Source organism: Peromyscus maniculatus, chromosome 5 (assembly GCF_049852395.1).
Source record: "Peromyscus maniculatus bairdii isolate BWxNUB_F1_BW_parent chromosome 5, HU_Pman_BW_mat_3.1, whole genome shotgun sequence".
In the NCBI taxonomy this organism is placed as follows: domain Eukaryota; kingdom Metazoa; phylum Chordata; class Mammalia; order Rodentia; family Cricetidae; genus Peromyscus; species Peromyscus maniculatus.
The window spans coordinates 24268572-24291473 of NC_134856.1; the positions used below are offsets into that span (position 1 = coordinate 24268572).

Genomic DNA, 22902 nt, shown 5'->3' on the forward strand with positions numbered 1-22902 from the left:
TATCTTCAGACTTTTGAGACATCACAGATTTAATTAAAATTCCTCAAGTGTATATAACAAAGCTGCTAGAATTTGCACATATTTATTAAAATAAATTGATGGTCTTTGATCTAGGGTAGCATTGTCTAAGGGCTTGGGAATACAGAATTGAAAAGAAGCTAGATAAATGGATTTTAGAATCAGGGTGGGAAATCTTTGAATTTAATGTCTACCGTCTAAAACCATGGCCCCACTAAACTTTCTTAAGATTTTCAAATTATGCTATTATTGTGTTTTTGCACATGTGACTAGAGTCACTAAAAGAACATCATGGATGAGTAGTCTTAAGGGAGAGTATAATGCCTGATTAGGCCCATCTGCCACTGGACCACTAATAGCACAATATACTAAAAATGGGCAATTTGGTTAAAATACCCCTTTGCAATAACAACCCATGAAGTGAAGCTCTGTCCTCTCCTTTCCTCCAGGTACTTGACCTATGAACCTGAATCATTGGCTGGAGAGAGGGAACAAAAGGAAAGAGTATCCTTGCCCTGGGGGTAGAACTGGCCTTGGAGTCATGATTAGGGATGGATATGCAAAGGGAGTCATCCTGCCAACAGACAAGTCTTGCAGCCTTGAAAACTTCTTTTATGAATGAAAGAAGAGGTCACTGTGAAACCCTGTCCTGAGATCTAAGAGCAAACTGAATAAATAAGGGGTTCTATACAAACGGCCCCTTTGCTGCGCTCTTGGCCATCACTTGCAGTGCAAGGCCACAGTCCCTTCCTTTTCACCCATAGGCTGTCCCAGGGATGATGCAGGGAACACCGTCTCTTCCCCACAGAGGCCATCCACTGTTCAAGCAAAACATACATTTCACATTGAAATGTATCTTTTCACAAAGCAATACCAAATGTTCAAAAGTTGTCTGTGATGTATCAGCCTGTTTATCCACATAAACAAAACAAGGTGCCAGGCTCCCAGAAAGGATCTTTAAAAGTAAAACTAGGCAGGAGCTCTGCCCCTGTCATGGATGGGACGCCAACAGTTCACATGGCTCTGTACAAACAACAGTGGGCACCCACCGCCTGACTGAAGACGATGTCTCTTCTCAGAGTCAGCATCAGACACTGAGGCAGGCTGTAGGCTAGTTCCTGAAGCAGCACAAATGTCAGGGATTGCTTGGCTCGGCTCACCACTTCTCCCATGCACTCCTTCAGGGTAAGGATGAGAGGGTGTAGCTGTCCATACCAGTCCTCTGTGACAGGGCGTGCGGAGCAAGAACAGTGGGGAAGATGTGAGTCTCTGAGAGCAGAATCAACATTTCTAGTAAACTTGTACCTCCCATCCAAGGTTCCTGGATCTTTGCCCCTAGATGTGTGTTGACTGCTGGCTGCTTTTCTGCTTTACTCTTCTTTAATATGGGCACTGTCTGTCTGTCTGTTATGACGCCATCAAATTCTCTTTATGCTGAAGACAGGACTTTAGCAGGATTTCTCCAAAGATTTCATAGAAACTTGACCATCAAATCAGCTTTACTACCACAGGAGCCCATTTGAGACCAATCTTCCCTTCCTCTGCCCATCATGCATTGCTATCCCTAGGCTGTTCTGGTCTATCCCTAACTTATGTCCCCTCCCGCCTCCATCACACGCAGCTCATCATATCCTTCCTCTATAGTGTGGATGGGAACTTCCCAATCAGTCCAAATGTCATTGTTCTCTTTCCCTTATTTGAGTGATATAAAGCAAAAAAGCCAACCAAGCACCATCATCACATGTAGAATCAGTCCAAACTCATGAAGAATCTCCTCCATGATCCGACCTCGGCACACTTGTCCAGAACCACCTCAGAAGATACTTTGCAATGTTGTGCTCTAAGTGTATTAAAATATCCCCCATCCTGCCCTACTTTCTCATCCCAAGGGCTTTCAAGATATTCTCTCTTCTAGAAGTTTACTTTTCGCTACTTATCTTTCTGGCAAACAGTTTAGCCTCTCTGAAAACTTAGTCTGGGACCTCTATCCTCAGCGATGTCGCCCCCCTGAGTCTCCCTGTCTTCCCAGCAGCTAGGGCTCTGCCATCCCCTTTGTGTGCACAGCTTCCTCCTGTTACTGCTGGGAACTCTTTTGAATAAGAAGCTTGTTGAGGAAGAGGAATATGTTTATTTATTAATCATTGAAGCCCCAGAAACTAGCACAGGGCCAGCTTTTAATAGGCACCAAAATTGTCAACGAAATGGTCAATTTACAACAAATATTGTATGTTTTTATAAAATGCAGGTATATATGAGAAAGTCAAACTTTTGACATTATTGGAGTTTCAAATAATGTTCTTAAAGAATTGTGGTGTGTGTGTGTGTGTTGGTAACAGTGTATGTACATGTGTGCACATATGTGTACAGGTATGCATGTTTGTATAGAGTACAGAGGTTAATATCATGCATCTTCTTCCATTGCCCGCATCTTACATTCTGAGACAGTCTCAGACTGTCCCTGGAACCCACCCATGGGCAAACCTCCGGCCAGTGGGCTCTAGTTTCCATCCTTTCTCTCTGCTTTCCAGTGCTGGGAATGCAGGTGTCAATCACTGTGCCTGGCCTTCTGTTTGGGTGCTGATTGGTTGTGTTTTGTTTTAAACATTTTAAATAATGAAGAAAGGATGATGAGATAAGATCCAAACTAAGGTCTTCATCTTTGACAGCAAAAAGTATACTCACTGAGCCTCTCTCCAGCACCCAAATAGCCTTTCTTAAAGTCAAAATAAAAATTGAAACCAATTAGGTACTTACATTTCTAACATACATCAACTGCATAATTATGGATCTGTCACATGATATAAGAACAAATTATGTCTTATTCAACTTATTTGGAGAACAAAGACTTGAGAAATATTAAATACAACTTTTTGATTGTGTGACATTCTATTCAAATATAAATTAATTAATAGTTGACAAATACAAGTTAACAAGAATGATGGAAGCTGCAAAAGTAATTATCAAGTCAGTTTGTGATAACATCATATCCTCAAGACAACACGAATCATCTTCAAGAGTGAACTAAAAGGTCAATAATCAGGACCTTGAACAAACACCAGAGAGTGATAAAAATAATCATATCAAGGCCATGCTGTGTTTACTGCCATTTATTTGATGTTGTGATTAATAAACCAGATGACCTAATCCAAACGGTTGAAAAGATAATGAGTGACCCCAGCTTCACAAAGAGAGAAATGAGACAACATAAAACAGAACATTGTATGTCATCTTTTCAAAAGATACTGTAAACTTAAGTGTTAGTACTGGATTGCAGGGGAAAAAAAAACACTAGAGAAGGGGAGATTCAAGGAAGGCTCATTACAGCTGGATTCATTTGACAAAGAATCAGCTTATGCCTCAAGATGAAGTATGATCAGTGGTTCAGTTGAAGCTGTTAATTCTCACACCATTGATTTTATAGGAAATGGGAAGATCACTTCTTTTCACAATAAATGACATTGCAGGCACCAACAGTGTGTCCTATGTTACTCTGTGTCTTCCATGTTTATATTCTTGTGTATCTCCTCTTCTCTAACTCTATAATTGCTACCCTCAATGTGTAAGAGTAGTCTGTATGTGTGTGTGTGCGCACACGCACGCGTGCACACGCACTGACATCACCACCCTCACACATGGAAACACCAGGAGAAGGAAATTCTGATAAATTTCCTCACAGTTCAATGCTGACCATTAGCTGCAAAGCAGTCCTGTTTTATGATTGGTGCTGTAGGGTTGAGGTTCCACTGTGCAATTACGAAGCAGAAAATTCAGATTTTGTGCAGTAGGTGGAGCTGCTCTATCAGGCTGAAGTAGAACTACCTTTCACTCATTTCATTCAAGAATGAATGAAACATTTTTGTGTATGTTTGCACAGTCCTCAAGAAACATGTATCTATTGCTTAAGCACCTTAACTCATACTCTCCATGTCAGGGGGTAATAATGGCTCAGAGGTGTAATATGTTCTTTCTAGTTTGAAAGCAAAAGGCCAACTTAAGTGTCTAAGGTTTTGTCCTTGAATGAATTTGTCATTTCAAATGAAATACAGCTGTTTGCTTTTCTTAAAGGGTTTTGCAAATGGAAGCTCCATGGACCACTGGCAAATACCAGGACGAGAACCAAGGGGAGAGGAGAGAGGGCAGAGCAGGAAATGAAGGAGAGAAAGATAGAGAGAGAGGGACCATTTCTAGTCCTCCTAGAATGGGCTAGAAGTACACTGATGTTCTAATCCTGGGAGAAGCAGGAGGCACATCTCTCGCTAGCAGCATTCCAGCATCTCCATTTAATACAATACCTTGCATTCCATATAAGATGGCAATCATGTGTTTATGATTGTAATTCAAGAAGAATGAGAATATGGGAAGAGATTAGTAATGAATGAAGAGTTAGAAGTATGAGAAAGTGGTAAGGTATCTTGAAGGCCGACATTATGCTTTCTGTGGAGAAGCACAAACCAGGAAGGTAGCAGATGGGTATTTCCTAGAGAGAGAAACAATCAGCTAAGTCAGCAGATAAAGGAACTTGTTGCAGAAAATTTCAAGGACTACAGTTTTAAATCCATGGTAACAGTGCCCTCCACCCCATAACTCACAGATTATGACACTAAACACAAAAGGCTGTGATGGCCAAAATAAAGGCTGTGTTCTTGTCACAAATGGTCTTTCTGCCCCAGTGATCATTTCATATCATTCTTACAAAGAGCAGAATAAGCTTCCGTTTTCCCTTCAATAGTGACGGTTGTTTTTTGGTGGGGGCAGCTCCTGGTTTGGGAAGGAGCTCAGTCTTCACATCCTTCCATATTCTGTCATTGGCATGGTGGCTGTTTTCTCCTTCACATAAAACCATCTCTTCATGTTGTGTGGTCAAAGTAAAAAAATCCCCACATATCTACTTTCCCAAGGTTTTGTTTTGTTTTGTTTTTCTGATTCAACTGCGGTTTTACACATGTGCGTGTCTGTGTGTGCAAACACAGATACTCATTTGTGAGACAGGAAGCAGGGCAGCTGTGCTTGCACCCAGGTTTCGTTCACACTGGTGCTCCCTCACGCAGCTCATCAGCTTGGCAGTCCCTGACTTTGCTTCTCACCAACGGGCTTCCTTCAGCGACAGAGGAAAACACAAAGAGAATGCTTCAGGGTCTCCATAAAAACTTGCTGAGACTCCTTAACCCTGAGCCCACCAAGCAGAACCTTGTCTTGGGAAAACATAAAATGCGTGTGGCTTAGCTGAGCTTTTCCTGAGCTCTGTGAAGGCGCTGGAAGCTGTCCAGGCAGAGCTCTGCTTCCCGGCCCTTTATGGCCTGCTCTAATGTATTCAAGTGAAACTAGCCAAAGGATTCAAGGAATGAGTGCCGGGCGCCCTCCCGCCCCCCACACACCATCCATTTCCTGTACAGGATGTCCCGAGTCCTCTGAGCTTGATAGCTCTTACATTGCTCGGGAGAAAAATAAAAGGGCCGTGGAGCAACCGACTGTAGCCCGGCATAATGCCGTCTCGCCAGCTTCAGAGCCATTTTCTTCTCCGGTGTTTGACTGTCTGTCCTCATTTAAAATAATTAACCTCACAAAAGCATGTCACCATTTTTAGTTTTGTTATCACAACTTTTCATCGGGGGTGGGGCATCTAAAAGACTGAACGGCACTAAATGCTCAGCAAAGAGCTGAGAGATGTCCCAGCTCTGTCCATGTACTCAAGAATGTCTATGAAGCCAAAGAAATGGAGCAGCTCTTAAAGCAGCTGACAAAATTCCTAATGCCTGAGATGAGCTCAGACTAAATCCTTACTTAACATGTGTTTTATATTTCATACAAATCCCACATAATACCAAAATGAAAACACTGTCATGGCTGGGTGGAGAGGATGGGGAGATGGGAATGGATAGCTATGCTCTTAGAATTTCCCAGCACTTTCAAAAAACCCACGTCCTATAACAGCATAGATATGGCTTTTTATGAGACCCTCTGTGTGAACATGTGTTGTAGGTTCAAGTTTACAATGTGAACAACACTATACAATTTATCGATATGGGTATGGGTAAATTACCAAGAAACTTTCCTCTGCACAAACTTTCAGCAAATTTCTCTGTATGAGTCTAACACATGTGGCCAACTTCAATTATAGACCTAGACACCTGCTCGCTGGAAGCCTGAAATCCAGACATGTCCCGAGGGGAGGATGGGTGAAATCCAGACAGGAATGGGTAATTGAGAGAGGAAAAGTGTCTGCTGGGTCTTGACTGCTCGAAAGGTGTTTGCTTTTGTTTGTCTATCTGTCTTTGCACACTCAGTATCTTCTTCCCAGCCATCCCGCCCCTTTTCTTGCCCTTATGATTCATTTCCTATATCTGATCCAGGAATTGAAAACTCAATTTATATTTATTTTACCCCGACAAGAACCTATCTGGCTCCCTTACATTATACCCACAATATTAGTCAAAATACAGCAACTTTGAAAAGAACAAAGGTCTATTTTGCCTAAGAGCTTTGAAGTATCTAGTCCACGGCTGGTTAAATCCACTCCTCCATGGTGGGCATCCTTGGGACAGTGACAGGGAGTAAGAGAGGAACATATTGCTCACTTCATAGCTAGGAAGCAAAGAGGGAAAGGAAGAGAACAGTTCTCCACATACTGCTCAGGAGCACATCCCCAGTGACCTGTAGACTTCTCATGGGGCCCTACCTCCTGAAGGCTTCATCATCTCCCAGGAGTGGTGTGCTAAGGAGCAAGCCCTCAGTACACAGCAGATGGTCAGCTCCAAACCAGAGCACCACATCTTTGCTTTCACAGAGCCATCTTGAGAAACACATTTTTTTTTTTTTTGGTTTTCGAGACAGGGTTTCTCTGTGTAGCTTTGCGCCTTTCCTGGAACTCACTTGGTAGCCCAGGCTGGCCTCGAACTCACAGAGATGCACCTGCCTCTGCCTCCCGAGTGCTGGGATTAAAGGCGTGCGCCACCACCGCCCGGCGAGAAACACAATTTTACTGGACCACAACAGACATGCATTTGAATTCTAATGAGTGTAGCAATGTTTGTACCATACACCTCCTAACTTCAAGTATCATAAAAAATATAAGACAAGGAAGGTTAAAAGCAAACAGTGGTACCCACAATTGGAGTGAGTATGGAAAGTAGGAGTTGAAAGAATGATTTTAAAAGTGAGCACTTAGAGGGAAGACAATTGGTCTTCTGTGAGAAGCTGTGGTCATGTATGGATGTGGCCTGTTTGGAAGAAAGGGAAGACATCACGTATGGAATGAGTTTAGTGAGGTTTGTGTGGTGTATAGGCAGCCATTATCTACAAAGCTCTGGAGTGTTGGGGTTCAGAGTCTGAGTCTCATAAATATTGTATGTGCTATAAACTGTCCATAAACCAGAGATGACTCAAGGACCCAGAGAAGTAGGAATTTAATGCAATAAATGTTGCACATTTAAAATATTATTATTGTGTTGCATGGTGGGGGCATCTACCTGCTAGGACACACTCATGGAGTTCAAACAACAACTTTCGAGAACTCTCTTCTACCTTATGTGAGTTTCAGGAATTAAACAGACTGTCCAGTTTGCATGGAACTCATTGTATCCACTGAGCTACTTCTTCGTACCTATACTTGTTAATATTGTAATTCAAGTCAGTTGGGTTGATGTGCCTAAGATAATCAAGCCAAATACCTGGGGCCTCTCCTAAGGTTTCCAGAAGTAAAACCAGCCCCTAATGCAGGCTGCACCAGAACAGACAGGTATCAGGTAGACTAAGAGGCAAGGGACAAAGCCTAAGGGAACAGGCATGTTTCTCTCTGCCACCTGGGCTGCCATGACTTGAGCTACTCAGCTGCACCACTTTAACTTGCTATATCAAGCATTTTGTCCAAGAAACCAGAAAAGTAACTAATATAGCTTGCAGCTGTAGTGGCTGTTAGCCAATGGAAAACTTGAAGTGTGAAGTCATCAAAGGAAGAATAGGGAGCAGAGGAAGGTGGAGGTGAGGAGAAAACAAGACAGGTCATATTATCTATCTGAAAAGTTTGAGAAAAAGTCTAGAAACAATGTATGTCAAAGCAAATGAAAGCCCTGGGAGGGAGGTAGCACTTGGGTGATTTTCCCTCTCTCGCCTTCCCCACAGGACAGTATTGAAGCAAAGGACCAAATTGCATCTTAAAGGATAATCACTCTAGTGTCTGCTGGGTACATGACTGTTCTTGACAACTTTGAGATGTATCAAAAATGAGCATGCTGCTTAGTCCAAGACAAATGAGCATGAGAAGAACAGAGGGAACCTTCTCTCATGTCAAGGGACCTTGGGAACCTTCTCTCATGTCAAGGGACCTTGTTTGTCTAAACCCTCCTAGGCTGAGAATAGTATCATAAAACTTTCCATTCTCGCTTTAGAGAAACAGCAAAGGAAATGCATCAGCTGAAACCCTGGTAAAACTTCTCACTTCACAGCACAAAGTTGGAACCTTCAGTAAATTCTGCTAAGACAGCTTCAAGCAACCATGTTCATTCGTCACACAAGCCTTGCATTTGCCGCAGCACTGAAGCTATGACCCAGGTTCTGGACCAAGAAGGGTCCCAGCCCCACACGCCTTGGTGTTATTTGGCTCTAAATAAATCGAAGTCTTAAGACTCTGGTCTACATGTGGGCTGAGTGAGACAACAGCCGTGGGTGCTACATTGACTAAGTAGAGTTCTATTAACCACAGGAAATAACTGTATTTTCACCCTCAGTCTACCAACATAGATTCAATAGAAGGTTTTAGTGATGTTCAAGGGCAGTGGAATATAGTACACAAGATTTTTTTTCTTTATACATATAAAACTGGAACACTAATGTTAAATATGTACTCAATTCACCAACAGTAATGTGAACATACATTTACTAGGATGTTTTCTATTCAGTAGTCACATGTCCTAATGTTCTTGGATGGAAAGGAGCATGTCCTCTATCCTAACCTAGCCCAGGTTATCTCTAGGTATGAGAATGTCTACCCAGACTGGAATTTGGGTCGACCAGGACATCAGAGATGGCAAGTGATAGAATATTTCAACTCTATATATCACCCACATTGGTTGTACAGCATTCCTCCTCTGAGTGTTATGAGTTCCTGCTCATGATCTTCTGCAAAATGGGGACGAAATAATCATACTTCTCTGTGTGACTGTGTATCTCTACATCCACTAACATTTGTCTTTTGTGTCCTTATTTTCTTCCTACTTCTGAAGATGAACTGAGCTCTCCCATGCACATCATCAACTCCACTCAGGATACATTAGATGCCATCACTAATACCCACTTAGGAGCATCATTCTGGCAAGGCTCTTTCCTCCCTTCTGAGTCTGCAATTTTTACTAATTTATTCCCATCAGCAAATCAACATGATACTTCTATTTACCCCTAAGTTGAGCTCACTTCCTCTACAGTTCCTAACCTGTTTCTGTTTCCTTTACTGGTCACCCTTTATAAATGAATATACAACTGTCTCCAGTTCCTTTGATTTACTTCCTCTTTGTGCTCTCCAGTGTGCTTTAATCACTACCTACTAAAGTGAAATCAATTACTCACTGTCACCAAGGACTTCCACCATGCGAAGTTCAGTCCCACCTCAACCCGGCTTTGCTCAGTGCACCTAAGCCTGTTTCCGGTGCCACAGTCCTAACTCATCAGTGATTTTCCAATAAAACATGGCTGCTCTCTCCACTTCTTTCTTATCTACTATTACTAACATTTCCCCCCAAATAATCTAGAGATGATTTCCTTATTCTCTGAAAATTCAACATATTGTTGATATTCTTGAATAAATTACCTTTTGTTTGTTGGAACCCCCCCTTCTTGTATCTAATGTCATAGCTGATATTTGTATGTCAAACTTAACACAGTCTGGATGAATTCCTACACTCCTTTCCACAAGATTTATCCTATCTAGAATTTTCTATAACTCATACATGGACCATTCAATCTTTTACTCCTTCCAGCCAAAACTTTTTAGTTATTTTTGATGCCTGTTTGCATGCTTCTGTTTAAACTATTAAACCACATTAAATAAGACTTAAAATAGGTCCAGCACCTCAGTACTGTCTTACCCGCTCCACACCAGGAACTGCGCCATGTCTCACCTCTTTCTTACTGGTTTAACTAGGTTTGCGTCTTTCCACTTACATTCTAATTGCAACACAACTCTGTTTCTATCCAGATTTCACTGGGTTAATCCCTGTTAAGCCTCTCAACTGCTCCCCATTTTCCTCAGAGTAAAAGTGGACTCTGTAGAGATGTCAGAGATGATCCTTCCCAGGGCTTACCTCTGAATTTCATTTTTTCTCTTGCCTCTAATTTCACTCACTGTTACTGGAGCCTTGATGTCTTCTGGATACAGCAGGCACATGTACCCACCAGCTGTTTTCTACATCCAGTAATCCCTCCCCCAGATATCCATGCTGATCCCCCTCATCTCCTGTGTCTTTGCTCAAATATTAACGTTGAAATGAAGTTTTTGTCAACTGATTATTTCATTATCCCAGTCTCAGACCCACAGCATCATTCAAAATGCTTTGACTTGCTCCCTATTTTCCAATACCTTTGTCCTCATCCAGCCACCCATGCACCATGCAATGCCTACCATCTCTCATGTTGTTTCCTAGTATCTTTTCTACTAAAACACAAATGTGAGGAGGGCAAATGCCCCATCTGCTTTATTCAGTGTTTTATCTTCCATGTCTAAAATAGTGCCTGGCACAGAAGAGTTATCCAAATAAAATATGTTGAGTGACTTTAGAAACATGCTGTATCTCTTTTACCATCAAACAACTTTAGAATGGAGTCTCCCTTTAATTTTTTTCTTTTAGATAATCACCATTTGACTGAAAAAAGAAAGTGGGCTCTAAGAATTTCAGTGATTTTCAAAGGCCAAACAAACAAGTAAAGAACACATTGTATACCTGCCAAGTATTTTCCAAGTCCCACATAGCTATGCTACATCATAATAGAGTGTATGATTTTAAAAGAAAACAATAATAATTTTTCTGACAGGAATAGCTATTACAAATTTAACTTATGTTCAAGTGTTATTGAAATTCTACCATTATAGAGAACAGATATGGTCCTGTTAGATTTGTAATACATCTATTAAGTGGTTATAATTATAGTATAGAAGTCATTTTAGCTATTCAATAGTGAATTTTTAAAGCCAAATCCAAGGATGTTTAATGAGATTGTGCTCATTCAATATGTAGAAATCCATAGAATTCAATAATATTAAGCCCCTTTAAGAAACCAAGCATTGTTTTTGATTTTTGTAGTTTAAAATAGCAAGGCAGATTTGTTATATATGGTAAAGTCACTAAAATACTTACCTAGTATAAAGGACAAGTTCTCAGGAGATCAGCTCCTTTCCATGTCTTTAAATGTGCACACACACTGTAAATGTGTACACACATTGAAGACATAAATGGCCTGAGCATTTCTGGTGGGTGGGAGACGCAGAGAAGGCAATGGTGTCTTTATTCCATAGTATGAAGAACTCACTATTTGTCAATAATTACATTATGTGCTGAAGACTCAGTAATAAATTATAACACTTAGTGTATTTCTCACAGAGCCGAGTCTAGTAGGGGAGGTAGCATTTAAGACAATGTATGTTGGACTCTGGACTCTGGACTCTGGGGAACATGCATGGGGCCAAACTAGGCTGTCTGAATGTGGGTGAAAGTTGTGTTACTGGATCTGTTTGTGGGGCCCCTGGCAGTGGGACCAGGACTTATCCAGGGTGCATGAAATGTCTTTTTGGAGCCCATTCCCTATAGTGGGATACCTTGCTCAGCCTTGATGCAGCGGGGAGGGGCTTGGTCCTGCCTCAACTTGGTATGCCAGCCTGTGTTTACTTGCCAAGGGAGGTCTTACTCTCTCTGAGGAATGGACTGGGGGTGGGATAGGGGGCAGTTGAAGGGTGGGAGGGAGGAAGAACTGTGGTTGGTAAGTAAAATGAAAAAAAAATTAAATAAGAAAAGACAGTGTGTATAATCAGTGAGAGACCTGGAGTTTACCAAAGAATTGCCAATGAGGCAGTCTTACTCAGACTGAGAATATACCTCCCTTGGCTTCACATGTTTTACTAATTCTGAGTCCTTAAACCTTGAGATGTATTATAAAGAATCCTGATTTACTTGAGAAATCTTAAGAGATGCTAACTTTTGGCTTGCCCATGTCCCACTGTGGAACTGGCAGGCTGGAGTCAGAGTGGTGGCCACTTCTGCAGAGATTCTCTCTCCTAGTTTGCTCTGGTTTCTGTTCGCTCCTGGCTTCATTCTTATTATCCTGTATGATGCCTTCAGGCTTTGTGCTTGCAGGCCCTACAGAAAGTGGAGCAACATAATTGGCAGAAGCCAGTGAAAATAAAATCCTGGGGCTTTATTCAAAAGCTGTAAACAAACGTCATCTTTTCTTCCTTGGTGGCGGTGGCGCTGCTGCTGTCCTGTCACAGCAGTTGGTAGCTTTAATTTACTTTCTCCTGTCACACTCCCTTGAGCACGGGGGTATGTGCCTGCCAAGCCTCAAAGACCCCAGCCTGACCCTGACTCCACAGTAAAGCTAATTTCCCTCAGGCGAGTGGACATGTGAAGTCCCTCCAACTGGGCAAGGATGGAGAGGCTGGGCAGACACTGCCAAAAGCAACCATAGGAGAGGGCATGGTAGAACTCATGAGTCAGATCTCCAAGTCCTGGCATGGGCTCCACTATCCCATCGGCCTTCACTGATGACACAAACCCATTGACATCACCAGGATTTTCCTACAGCAACACAGCACATTAATCCCAGAGCACTGAGTTCTCTTTAGGGACGACTCAAGAGCACTGACTCCATGAAGGCGGCTGAGGGAAGGCACACCAGAGCCGTGAAGGTCTGGCCTGTGTGAAGTGGAGCAGCAGCATCTTTCAAGGGCTGGCAGTGAAAAGCACAGGAGTTCTGAGTTCATGGTATATCAGAATGAAGGATGAAACCCAAGGAAGGAGAGCATGTCAAAACCCTTCAGCTAGACACCTGGGGGTTCAAAATCACGAGGGCTTGTGAAATAGGGAGGGCTTAGTACGCAAGTTATGCTGCCCGGTGACTCAGACACAGCACCTTAAAGTATGTCGGGAAAGACAGGCAGAGCAATCCACAGGTACAGAACTATTGAAATTTACGCATTCATTTTTTCAAGGGATATTCTAAGAACTCCAGATTCTTCTTGACTTAATTCTCCAAGTAGGAATCACTCTGTCCAGACTGCAATCCAATTTTGTGATTTTAGATAAATTGTTGAATCCCATCTATGAAATGAGGATCAATGGCAAATCTGCCCCCACAGGATTTTCATGAGGAGGGAGAGAAGAAAGATGGCTTGGATGTGTGCTTTACTATGTATGTAAGCACAGACCCTTGAGCTGGGAATGTGATTCTTATCAGGACCGACACCATGAAGGCTCTGTGCCATCCCAGCTCTGCATGGCTCCATGAATGCACATTTTATTACAGAAATGTGGCTGTTGGCTTGAACACGCTTACACTTTGGTATATCAGGACAAAAAATCCAGTTGCGCGGGATATTTGACCACAATGCACTGGAGAAAGACAGAAAGGAAGCCTATGCAACAGCCGACTGAACGCACATCCCAAAGGACACGACTCAACAAAGACGTTCAGATATACACAGTTGTTTCGGCCTTGTATCTTAGGACCTGGACTCAGTCCTGTTTTTCCCTCATTTTATCAGTGAACTCTATGAGCAGAAAGGGAATGTGTATGAAATGTGAATAAGATAAGCCTGAGTGGGACAGTAGATATGATGGATGAAAACACAAGTATTTATTAGAGTGTACTCTCAAAAGTGCTTCATACTGCAGTCATGGTGGACATCCATCTCTGCAGCAGCATCGGGATAGGTCATCTTACGCTCCTAAAGCCACAAATATTTCACCATATCGAGCATAGAGTGGTGCTTAAATGGTGTTTCAATCTTAAAAAACACCCGAGGCCTATGCCTGTCCATATTACTCCTAATGAAATGTGACTGCTCAAGCAGGTGTTATGGGTTTAGCTATCATTAAATTCAGCGGTAACTAAGAGTAAGGAGGTGATTCCCTTTATCACTCTGGAGTTACCAGAGGACACTGAGTCACTGCATAATTCTGGGGAAAGCCAAGACAAATGAGTACAAGCTTTGAGAAAAGCAGCTGGGGAGGGGGCTTGAGGCTGTTCCTTTGAAAAATGCCCCTCAAAAAGTGTCAGTTCAAACAGGACATGATAGCTGTTTGCAGAGATAATTTTGGCTTAATGTGGGAAAAACAAAGTAAAATTGTGTTTATTGCAAAGAATCACATCTGAGCCGGTGGGCAGAATTAAAGGAAGCATCTTTGGATCACTGTCTAGATTGTTCCACACTAGAAACAAAATGATGTTTCCTGTAACCACAGCTGTACATTACAGTCTAGGCTAGAGTTGGCAGAGAAAATGTAGGTAAGCCTCTTAACATAATTCAGGAGGCTTAATTGCATAATCGTTAAGTTCACATCAAAATCTAAGAGTTTAATATTCACTGATTTAATCTTTGCAGCCTCAATTTATTATGAAATTGAAGGCATGTGGTGCTACACAGAGAGCAGATGTCCATAATTGTGTTTCCGTGTACTGAAAGTAAAGGGGCAATCTGTGTTCATTAGCCACTCACACACAGATATATGAACACATACAAATATATACACACATATACATAACACCCATCTACATGCACAATACATACACTCAATATACACACACAAATGTACACACATATATACATAATAAACATATATTACACATGTACACATGTATACACACAAATACACATACATACACACACATAAATACAGACATTTGGAAAATCTATTTCAGTAGAGAAACAGAAATCTAAACAGTAGAGAAAGTGAGACTTCTTTTCATACTATTTATATTCATGATGAAAGAACTCTATAAAGCAAGTCACAGATCTATCTTAAAGCCCGCATTCTGAAGCAGATGATCCCACCCAAAACCCACACATCGCAAATGCAAAATAGTATTACCATGCTAATACACTGTTAGGAGAAGAAACTATCAACTCAGAGGAAGAAACGTGTACAGACTGAAGAGGAACACAGGAAAAGGATGAGTGTGCTGGCATCTTGGAAGGCTATCAGAAGAGTGATGTGCACACACATCAGCAAAGCACATAAATCAAGGCTAGAATAACAAATGAAGGGGGCAACAAAATGGAATTCAGCATGAGTTTGATTTACACTGTGAAATTTAAAAATATATCATAACATAAAGAACAATCTAAACATGTTACATAATGAAATCCCAGCAATAGTTTAAAAATATTTGCAGAATTTAATTTATAGAAACAAAGAGAAGCAGTGCAGCATGAAGAAATGGATCACTCCCAGGGTCAGTACTGTGGCTCAGAGAGTGCGAGCCCGGGCCACAGCCCAGTGACCTGAGTCTGACTCTAGGATCCATAGTGGAAGGAAGGAGCCAACACTCCGTAGGTTGTCTCCTCTCCTCCACGGCATGCCATGGCACATCTTCACACAACACAAATCAATCAATAAATAAATGAAAACACAACGTTTTAAGAAGCACTAACAATGATTTTGTAAAAATGTCAGATGGTATTTGTCATGTCAGATATACAATAAACATTAGATGCTGGAAATCACTAGGTTCATTGTAAGAAATAGAAACATATCATTTTTCTTTACAGCTAGTAGGTATGGATAATATGAGACTATTGAATAAACTTATCTCATTATTAAGACTATTTTGTGAAGATTGTATCGATTAATGCATTTTTACACTGTTAAATTTCCCATGTAAGCAAAATATAATTTTTGAAAACCAAATGTGGCATGGAATCAGAAAGGCAAAGGAGTGCTCTTGAGAGTGCATGCGAAAACACAGTAGATTCAGGATCTATTGTTACAGGAAAATGCTTCTGTAAACCAGGTGCTGGATCTAAGGGCAGTTACCCAATTAAAGCGACAAGAGTCCTTGGAGACTGTCTGAACATAGGGCTGTGGCAAGGAACTAAAAACACTTTCTGTTGCTAAAATCACAATGATTTGAGTCCAGAATAAATGGTAATGATATTAGATCATAAAACAAAAATAAAGAAGCATGTATGAGTCCACAGTGATAAAAATGATTAGTTGGATAAGTAATGCCTAAAAGGCAGGGGGATATCATAAAATATTCCCTCTCTTAGCAGTCTAACTTAAATGAGAATATCCACAGAACTGATGAATTAAATATTCAAAGACTCTTGTGTGTTAATTATAGCATTAGTAAAATAAATGAATATCTAAAAAAGCAGTTCCCATTTTGCTAAATTAGTTTACAATCATTAGAATCTCATTTCCACGAAACATTTATGGGAGAATGCTGATATGTGAGACATAAAAACATACAGTTTATTTATGATGTGTATTCCAGCTCATTTGAAGTACATTTGTGAGGGTGTCGATGTGTCTGCTTACAAACATAAGAATGCTTATATCCAGTTGAAATAAAAAGCATTTTCAATCCTATCTACTGCTTTTCAACAAACTTTGTAATGTATTACCTTTAATCATATGATTTTTACATGTAGATAAATTAGAGAACATAAGCACATGTCTCAAATATCCTTATCAATAATAATTTGCACTACAGCATGGACCCAATATATAACTTTACTTGATTTTTTTTATCAGTTCAAAGAGCATTACGTGTTTTTGTCCCATATTGCTTTGTGTGACACAAGTCAGTATAGAAACTGAAAGAGCAATCTGCCTCCATCAATGAGGAAGGCGATAAACTGATGAAAGGTAAAGAGATTTTTAATTAATAAACTGACTTAACTAATTAATGTCATTTTAGCTAAATGGTATCATCTGAAATTTATTTAAGTATTCTTAAAGACAGAATTATTTTCAAGACTCATTTACATAAGAAAATTACATTATTTTTTCATATCAATGGCTTACTTAAAACATACACCCTGTGTGCTGTTGACCAGAAGGTAAAATGTTAACAAAATATTTAACTTTGAAATTATTGAGAAAATATTCTACACTAAACAACTGCACATTATACTTTAGATAGTAACATCTAGGGAATTTTATAACACAAAAATATAAAATGAAAGAAATATCTATATAATAAAGTGAAAATAAGAAAAAAATATAAAACTTAGTTAGTGGGTGCACACTGTACCACAACTTGACTACAATAGTTCATGAGGGGGATCAGGTTGTTAATGTACTGTACCTTTTAAATTTTTATTTTTAATTTTATATGTATAAGCATTTTGCCTTCATGCATGTTTACATGCCTGGGTGCTGTTAGAGGCCAGAAGAAGGTCTCCTTCCCTGGAAATAGAAGCATGGTTGTGAGCTGCCATGTGGGTACTGAAAACTGAAGCCAGGTCCTCTGGAAGATCAGCCAGTGCTCTTAACCATTGAGCCATCTCTCCAGTCCCATTTTACTTTTGAAAAGTGTAACTTTAATCCAGAAGCATTGCTCTGGTTAGATACAAGTTGGGAAAAATTGTGTCATTTCAAATATTTCAGACCTTTATTTATATTGCTGAGCTATTTGAGGGGTTTCAAAAGGTAACAAAATCAGATACCCTTTGTCTCTGCTCTAATTAATATGCACTGACAATCCCCCAAGGAACAGCCTGATGCATTCTCCCTCTATCTGTGATCCTTGGGTTCTACTAACCGAGTCTGTTTTCTAGAACACAGCTGACTCTAGCCCACACTTGTTAGCCAATGCAGGTCCAACTGAAGAAAGTTAAACAGAACTATTTTTTAACACATAATTACGACAAGTTTCCATCTTGATTCATGTGAAATTTGAGACTTACTAGATTCATTAATTTTAAAAATTAGCATTGTATTATTAAGAAAACTTCTACAGACAGGGATACAAACACCCTGTGAGCATGAAGAACACTGGCTGTTCACTGATGTGGATGCACTAAAGAGGAAGATGGGCCATCCACGGAAGACAACTCTAGAATTCTATTATTTCCAAATAGAATTTAGGAAGGAGTCTATCATCAATCATGTGAGGAAACATGAAATTTTAAATTTATTTCTCTTATTTTTTTTAGATTATAATCATATCATTATCTCGTCCCTTTTCTTTCCAAAGCCTCCCATATACCCCTTTGTGCTCTGTTTCAAACTGGTAGCCTCTCTTCACATTAATTATTGTTGGTATATTTTATATATGCATATAATCACTGATATATGCATATACATATTAAACTTATGATGAAATATGAGCAATTGAACATTAAGATAAAAATTGGGAAAACATTAATTTTATAAAAGTCCATCCATACTTTGTTATGACTTCTTTTCTTAAAAACAATAAAGAATTGATTTTAGAAGTCAGTGTTAGAGAAATGCCTTTTAACTCCCTCTAAACACAAGATTCCCAGAAAAATGCTAGTTCAGTTATGATTGAATTACTGATGTCAATAAATATATGGGACATTGTTTGTTCTTGTTAACATTAATAGATTCACAACAAAAACAGCAAAACTATTGATAAATACATAAATATTGTTAAAATGTTCATTATGCTTATAACCAAGGTATCAATATGGCAAGCATTTGGATGCAGTTACCTGTCATCTATCTATGATCTATCTATACATCCATCTTCTATCTATTTAGTTATCAATTTCTATTCTTTTCTCTTAGATTCTGTCTATACAGTCTTCTATTCATACACACATACAGTTACATGAATATGCATATGTATATGTGTGTTTTGTGTACCTGTCTGCATGAAAATATAGGACTCAGATATGATAACAGACTAATGAATGATCAGAATCAAATCTTCTTATATGTCTTAGAATAACTGACAAAATGTCCTCAGAATAATGTAAAACTTCTGTATTGTGCTGCAGTCTGTTCAGGAACAGTGAGAGATACCATGTTCTGAAGCATCTAAGAATTTAAAAACACATGATTGATTGTCTCTCAGCTATCAGTTGGGAAAGTTGTAAAATTAGGTGAGACAGTAGCACACTCTACAGCAGTGGTTCTCAACCTTCCTAATGCTGCGACGCTGAAATACAGTTCTGTGGTGATCCGCAACCATATAATTATTTTTGTTGCTACATTATAACTGTAATTTTGCTATTGTTATGAATCATGACGTAAATATCTGTGTTTTCTGATGGTCTTTGGGGGTTGTGCCCCACAGCTTGAGAACCACTGCTCTAAAGAATGCACTTTCAGGAAGCTTTATGTAGTTAAAAAAAAAAAAAAAAAGAACATGGCAAGCAACCCTGAAATCACACCCACTGCAATTTGACAAATAACCCCCCCGTCGTCCACGGCAGAACAACGTACAGTCTTTCATGAGCTCTTCATGAAAGGCACAATTGACTCCTCTCTATCTCATTTTACCATGGGGTTCTCATTTCCTTTACTCAGCCAATGATTGGTGAAAAATGACTTCTTACCCTTTGGGTGAGATGTGATAGAATCCTCTAGGGAAGGAGCCGCGTCTCCGTCATTGCTACTGCTGCCTCCGGTACCTTCTTCATTGTGACTGTCTCTCTCAATCAGTTTGTCCACTGTAGCGATAATGCAGTTCAGGCTCTTCCCCACGTTGGCCCACACCCTATCCTGAAGATAGCATGGGTGTCACTACAGGTTTTATTACCAGATCATCACATTAACCAGCTTAAAGAAGCAGCCAGAGGTACAGTCATCAGAGCATTGGAAGGCTATGATAGTCTCACTATTTGGATTAGATTTCAGTTATACACAAAATCTATCTTCTCCCAAAAAGGTCAAGGTTAAATTCTGTTAATTCCTTAGTTAATATAGTATCTTTGAAACAATAAAGTACTATATAATGTTAACCAATAATTGAGCATAAACTGTGACATTTTGCTAGATACATGTCTTCTTTATTTACATAATAAAAAAAACCTAATATTTTAAAGAAAGGCTATCACATCAGAAAGTGTTTGTTCTTATGTCAACGTTCATATAACAGAAAAACTTGTGGACTTAGGTGTGTATCACTGCAGGGCTCTCGGTCTTTTTTTTTTTTTTTTTAGATAGCAGGGTTTCTCTGTGTAGCCCTGGCTGCAACTCTCTCTGTAGACCATGCTGTCCTCTAACTCAGAGAACCGCCTACCTTTGCTCCCCAAGTGCTGGGATTAAAGACGTGCACCACCACCACCCTCATCCTCATGTCACCAACATCTTCTAGAATGTGTTCATAAACTAAAAGTCTGTTGCCACTACTGATAACCTACCCTTCCCCCATGGCAACACATTTCTGACAACCAGATCCTTAGATCTTCTGCTTTTTATGTACGTGATGCACTGCAGCTACACAACTCACATCTTTTGTGTCTCCGCTCTGTGTGATGCACTGCATCTACACACCTCTGGTCATTTTTCCTTTCCTGGGAAACAGCTCATGTTCCTAAGGGGCGTCTTTACCACTGGTGTCCCCAGTTATGACAAGCTTGCACTTTTTGAATTTATTGATTCATAAGAACTGCACTGCATTTTAAATTAATATTTTAAACATAGTTGCTTTGATAGAGGAGACCAGTCTCCCTTCTTCGTATTCTTCTTACATAAGTTGGACACATAACTTGGAGAAAGTGATGACTCTGTCTCGATATATAGATATGAACCAAGTGGATTTGTGGTGTTTTTCACAAAGACAGAAATGTTTCAGTGGCTACCTCCTCTATGACAGAGCTATATCAGATACCTGGAATGCTGTTAACATAGAGCTAAGTAAAGCAAATACTGAATAATAGCACACCATCACTGGTTTATACATTTCCCTTAAGTGTGCATTTTCCATCTAAGTTAATTCTGTAAACACAATGATTTGGAACAGGGCAAATGTATGAAGAAAAACCTAAAGCTGAATTTAGATTATTTGATTGCTGTCTTGTAAAAGTTAAGTTGAACAATCTAGCCATGTGGGTTAGGTACACAGTTACTCTGTTTAGCTGAGAAAGTAACAGAATTTTCTTTTAAAGAGGCACATTCAAAGTGAGAAAGGTAATCTTGAGGATTTATGCACCACATGAATGTTGGACTGTGGGCAAAGCACCTCGTTTCTGAGGTCTCATTTGCCACCTACAATTTGAGATGATAATTCTTGCTCCACCTCCTTCACCATGGTGCCTTCAGAGCCAACTGCGCACTGTGCCTTGTGTGAAAGTGTTCAGGGGAAATCATTACAATTTAGCAGGCCCACATCCAGCCCAGCCTGGCTTTCCTCAGTGTGTCAGGCTTGCTTTCTTTCAGCCTGCAATCTTGCTCGTGAAGTATGCTATTAATCACAAATAATCATAACAATCTTTCCACAAGAGGCAGATCTTTCCTTCAAAGCACAGCAAGGACTTCCCCTCTCAGGGAAATTAAGACACTAATCACATCTGCGGATTACATCCATCCTCTGTGTGCTGCCTGGGGAAATGAGGCACAGGTGGTCCTTAGCTGAAGGGAGCTCAAGTATGCAGAAAATACTGGGCAAAGGAAGAAGCTGGAAGGAAGGCTGGGCTCCTTTCAGCTTTGGATTTGGGGGGAATCTACCTTCCAAACACAGTGACTTACTAAATGACCTGTGACCTCTATTCAATACATCTTAACCACTACCACCCACTTTATCTGTAAAGTGATAACATTAAAGAGTGACACAATTTTCTAGCTGAGCCTGGTAATAAACTCTATTACTGAGAAGCCGACAAGAAATAGACTCTCCTCAATTTTCACATTAGTTTTGCATGGAAGACAAATTTTCAGTTCTCTTTCTGCTGCCCATGTTGAAGGAAGCTTATGTTTTGATCCTATTGGCTCTTAGCTGCCTTTCTTATGTAAAGTAATACCAGAGATGACTTATTTTGCTCTTAATTCTGTCTCTGAAGAGCCAGAACACAAAGATATATAGAAAGGGATTTGAGATCCACATTCCTATGGGGTTCTCCATGTGTGTATCCCAAGACTATAAGATTCTACTAGTAGAGAACATGACTTCGGGTGTAAACAAAGGCAATGTTTTTGGCCTGAGGAGCACAGTGAAGCTTGTTCACTGAGCAAGGCCCTCAGGAATACAGTAATTGTGACAGATAGAAGGCATACATGCAGTTGTTCATGGTCAGAGGGCATTTCCTGAGAGTGAGAAATGGGCAGTCTCTTGTGCAATTCTTACATGCAATGAGCGGACAATCAAACTTTTATTACCGCAGCTGCAAACTCTGAGCAGAGTATTTCACTCTCCACCTGTGGAAGGGTGAACCTGTCTCCCCAAAGGGGGGAACACTGTGCTCTGCTCATCACTGTTGCCTCTTTTATGATCTCTGCAGATTAAACTTGCTGATTTGTGCCTGCCTCTAATGCTAGACTGTAAATTCTTTGAGAGTTCTGTTTTCACTCTATAGGACAGGAACTATCCCTCAGCAGACTTTTAGAAGTAAGGAAAAAGGATGAAAAGGCAGAAGGAAACAAGATGGGGGGGCAGTTGCTGTCTATATTCATCTAGCATCTATATACTAGTTAATTTCACCTTCAAAAAATATCAAATAATTACATATTTTGACTCAGTTTTTCTGAGGGATAAGACTTTAGATAAGAGAAGAAGAATAACATTCAATAGTAACATGGAAGAAATAAACTGGAACTTCATTTCTTTGACTCCAAAGACTTGATTCCTCCAATGAAGGAGTGCCCAGATAATGATGGCACACCATACCACATAGAACAGAGTCATGAGAAGATGTTCCCATGCAGGGTCAGAGAGACAAAGGTCATTTCACAGCAGTAAGGTTAGGCTTCAAGTATCTGAGATTGGACA

At 40.1% G+C, this 22902-nt stretch overlaps 1 protein-coding gene across 6 annotated transcripts in view; it reads right to left on the reverse strand.

Annotated features, from left to right (window-relative positions):
* The window catches only part of Inpp4b (inositol polyphosphate-4-phosphatase type II B), a 742657-nt gene that overhangs the window by 78829 nt on the left and 640926 nt on the right, over positions 1-22902 (reverse strand). For all 6 annotated transcript variants that reach the window (XM_016006370.3, XM_016006364.3, XM_076571928.1 and 3 more), the window contains 2 exons: positions 19532-19697; positions 1068-1240 (listed from right to left, as the gene is read on the reverse strand). In XM_016006370.3, coding sequence (XP_015861856.1) covers positions 1068-1240; positions 19532-19697 — 339 coding nt within the window. The remainder of the gene's footprint in view (positions 1-1067; positions 1241-19531; positions 19698-22902) is intronic.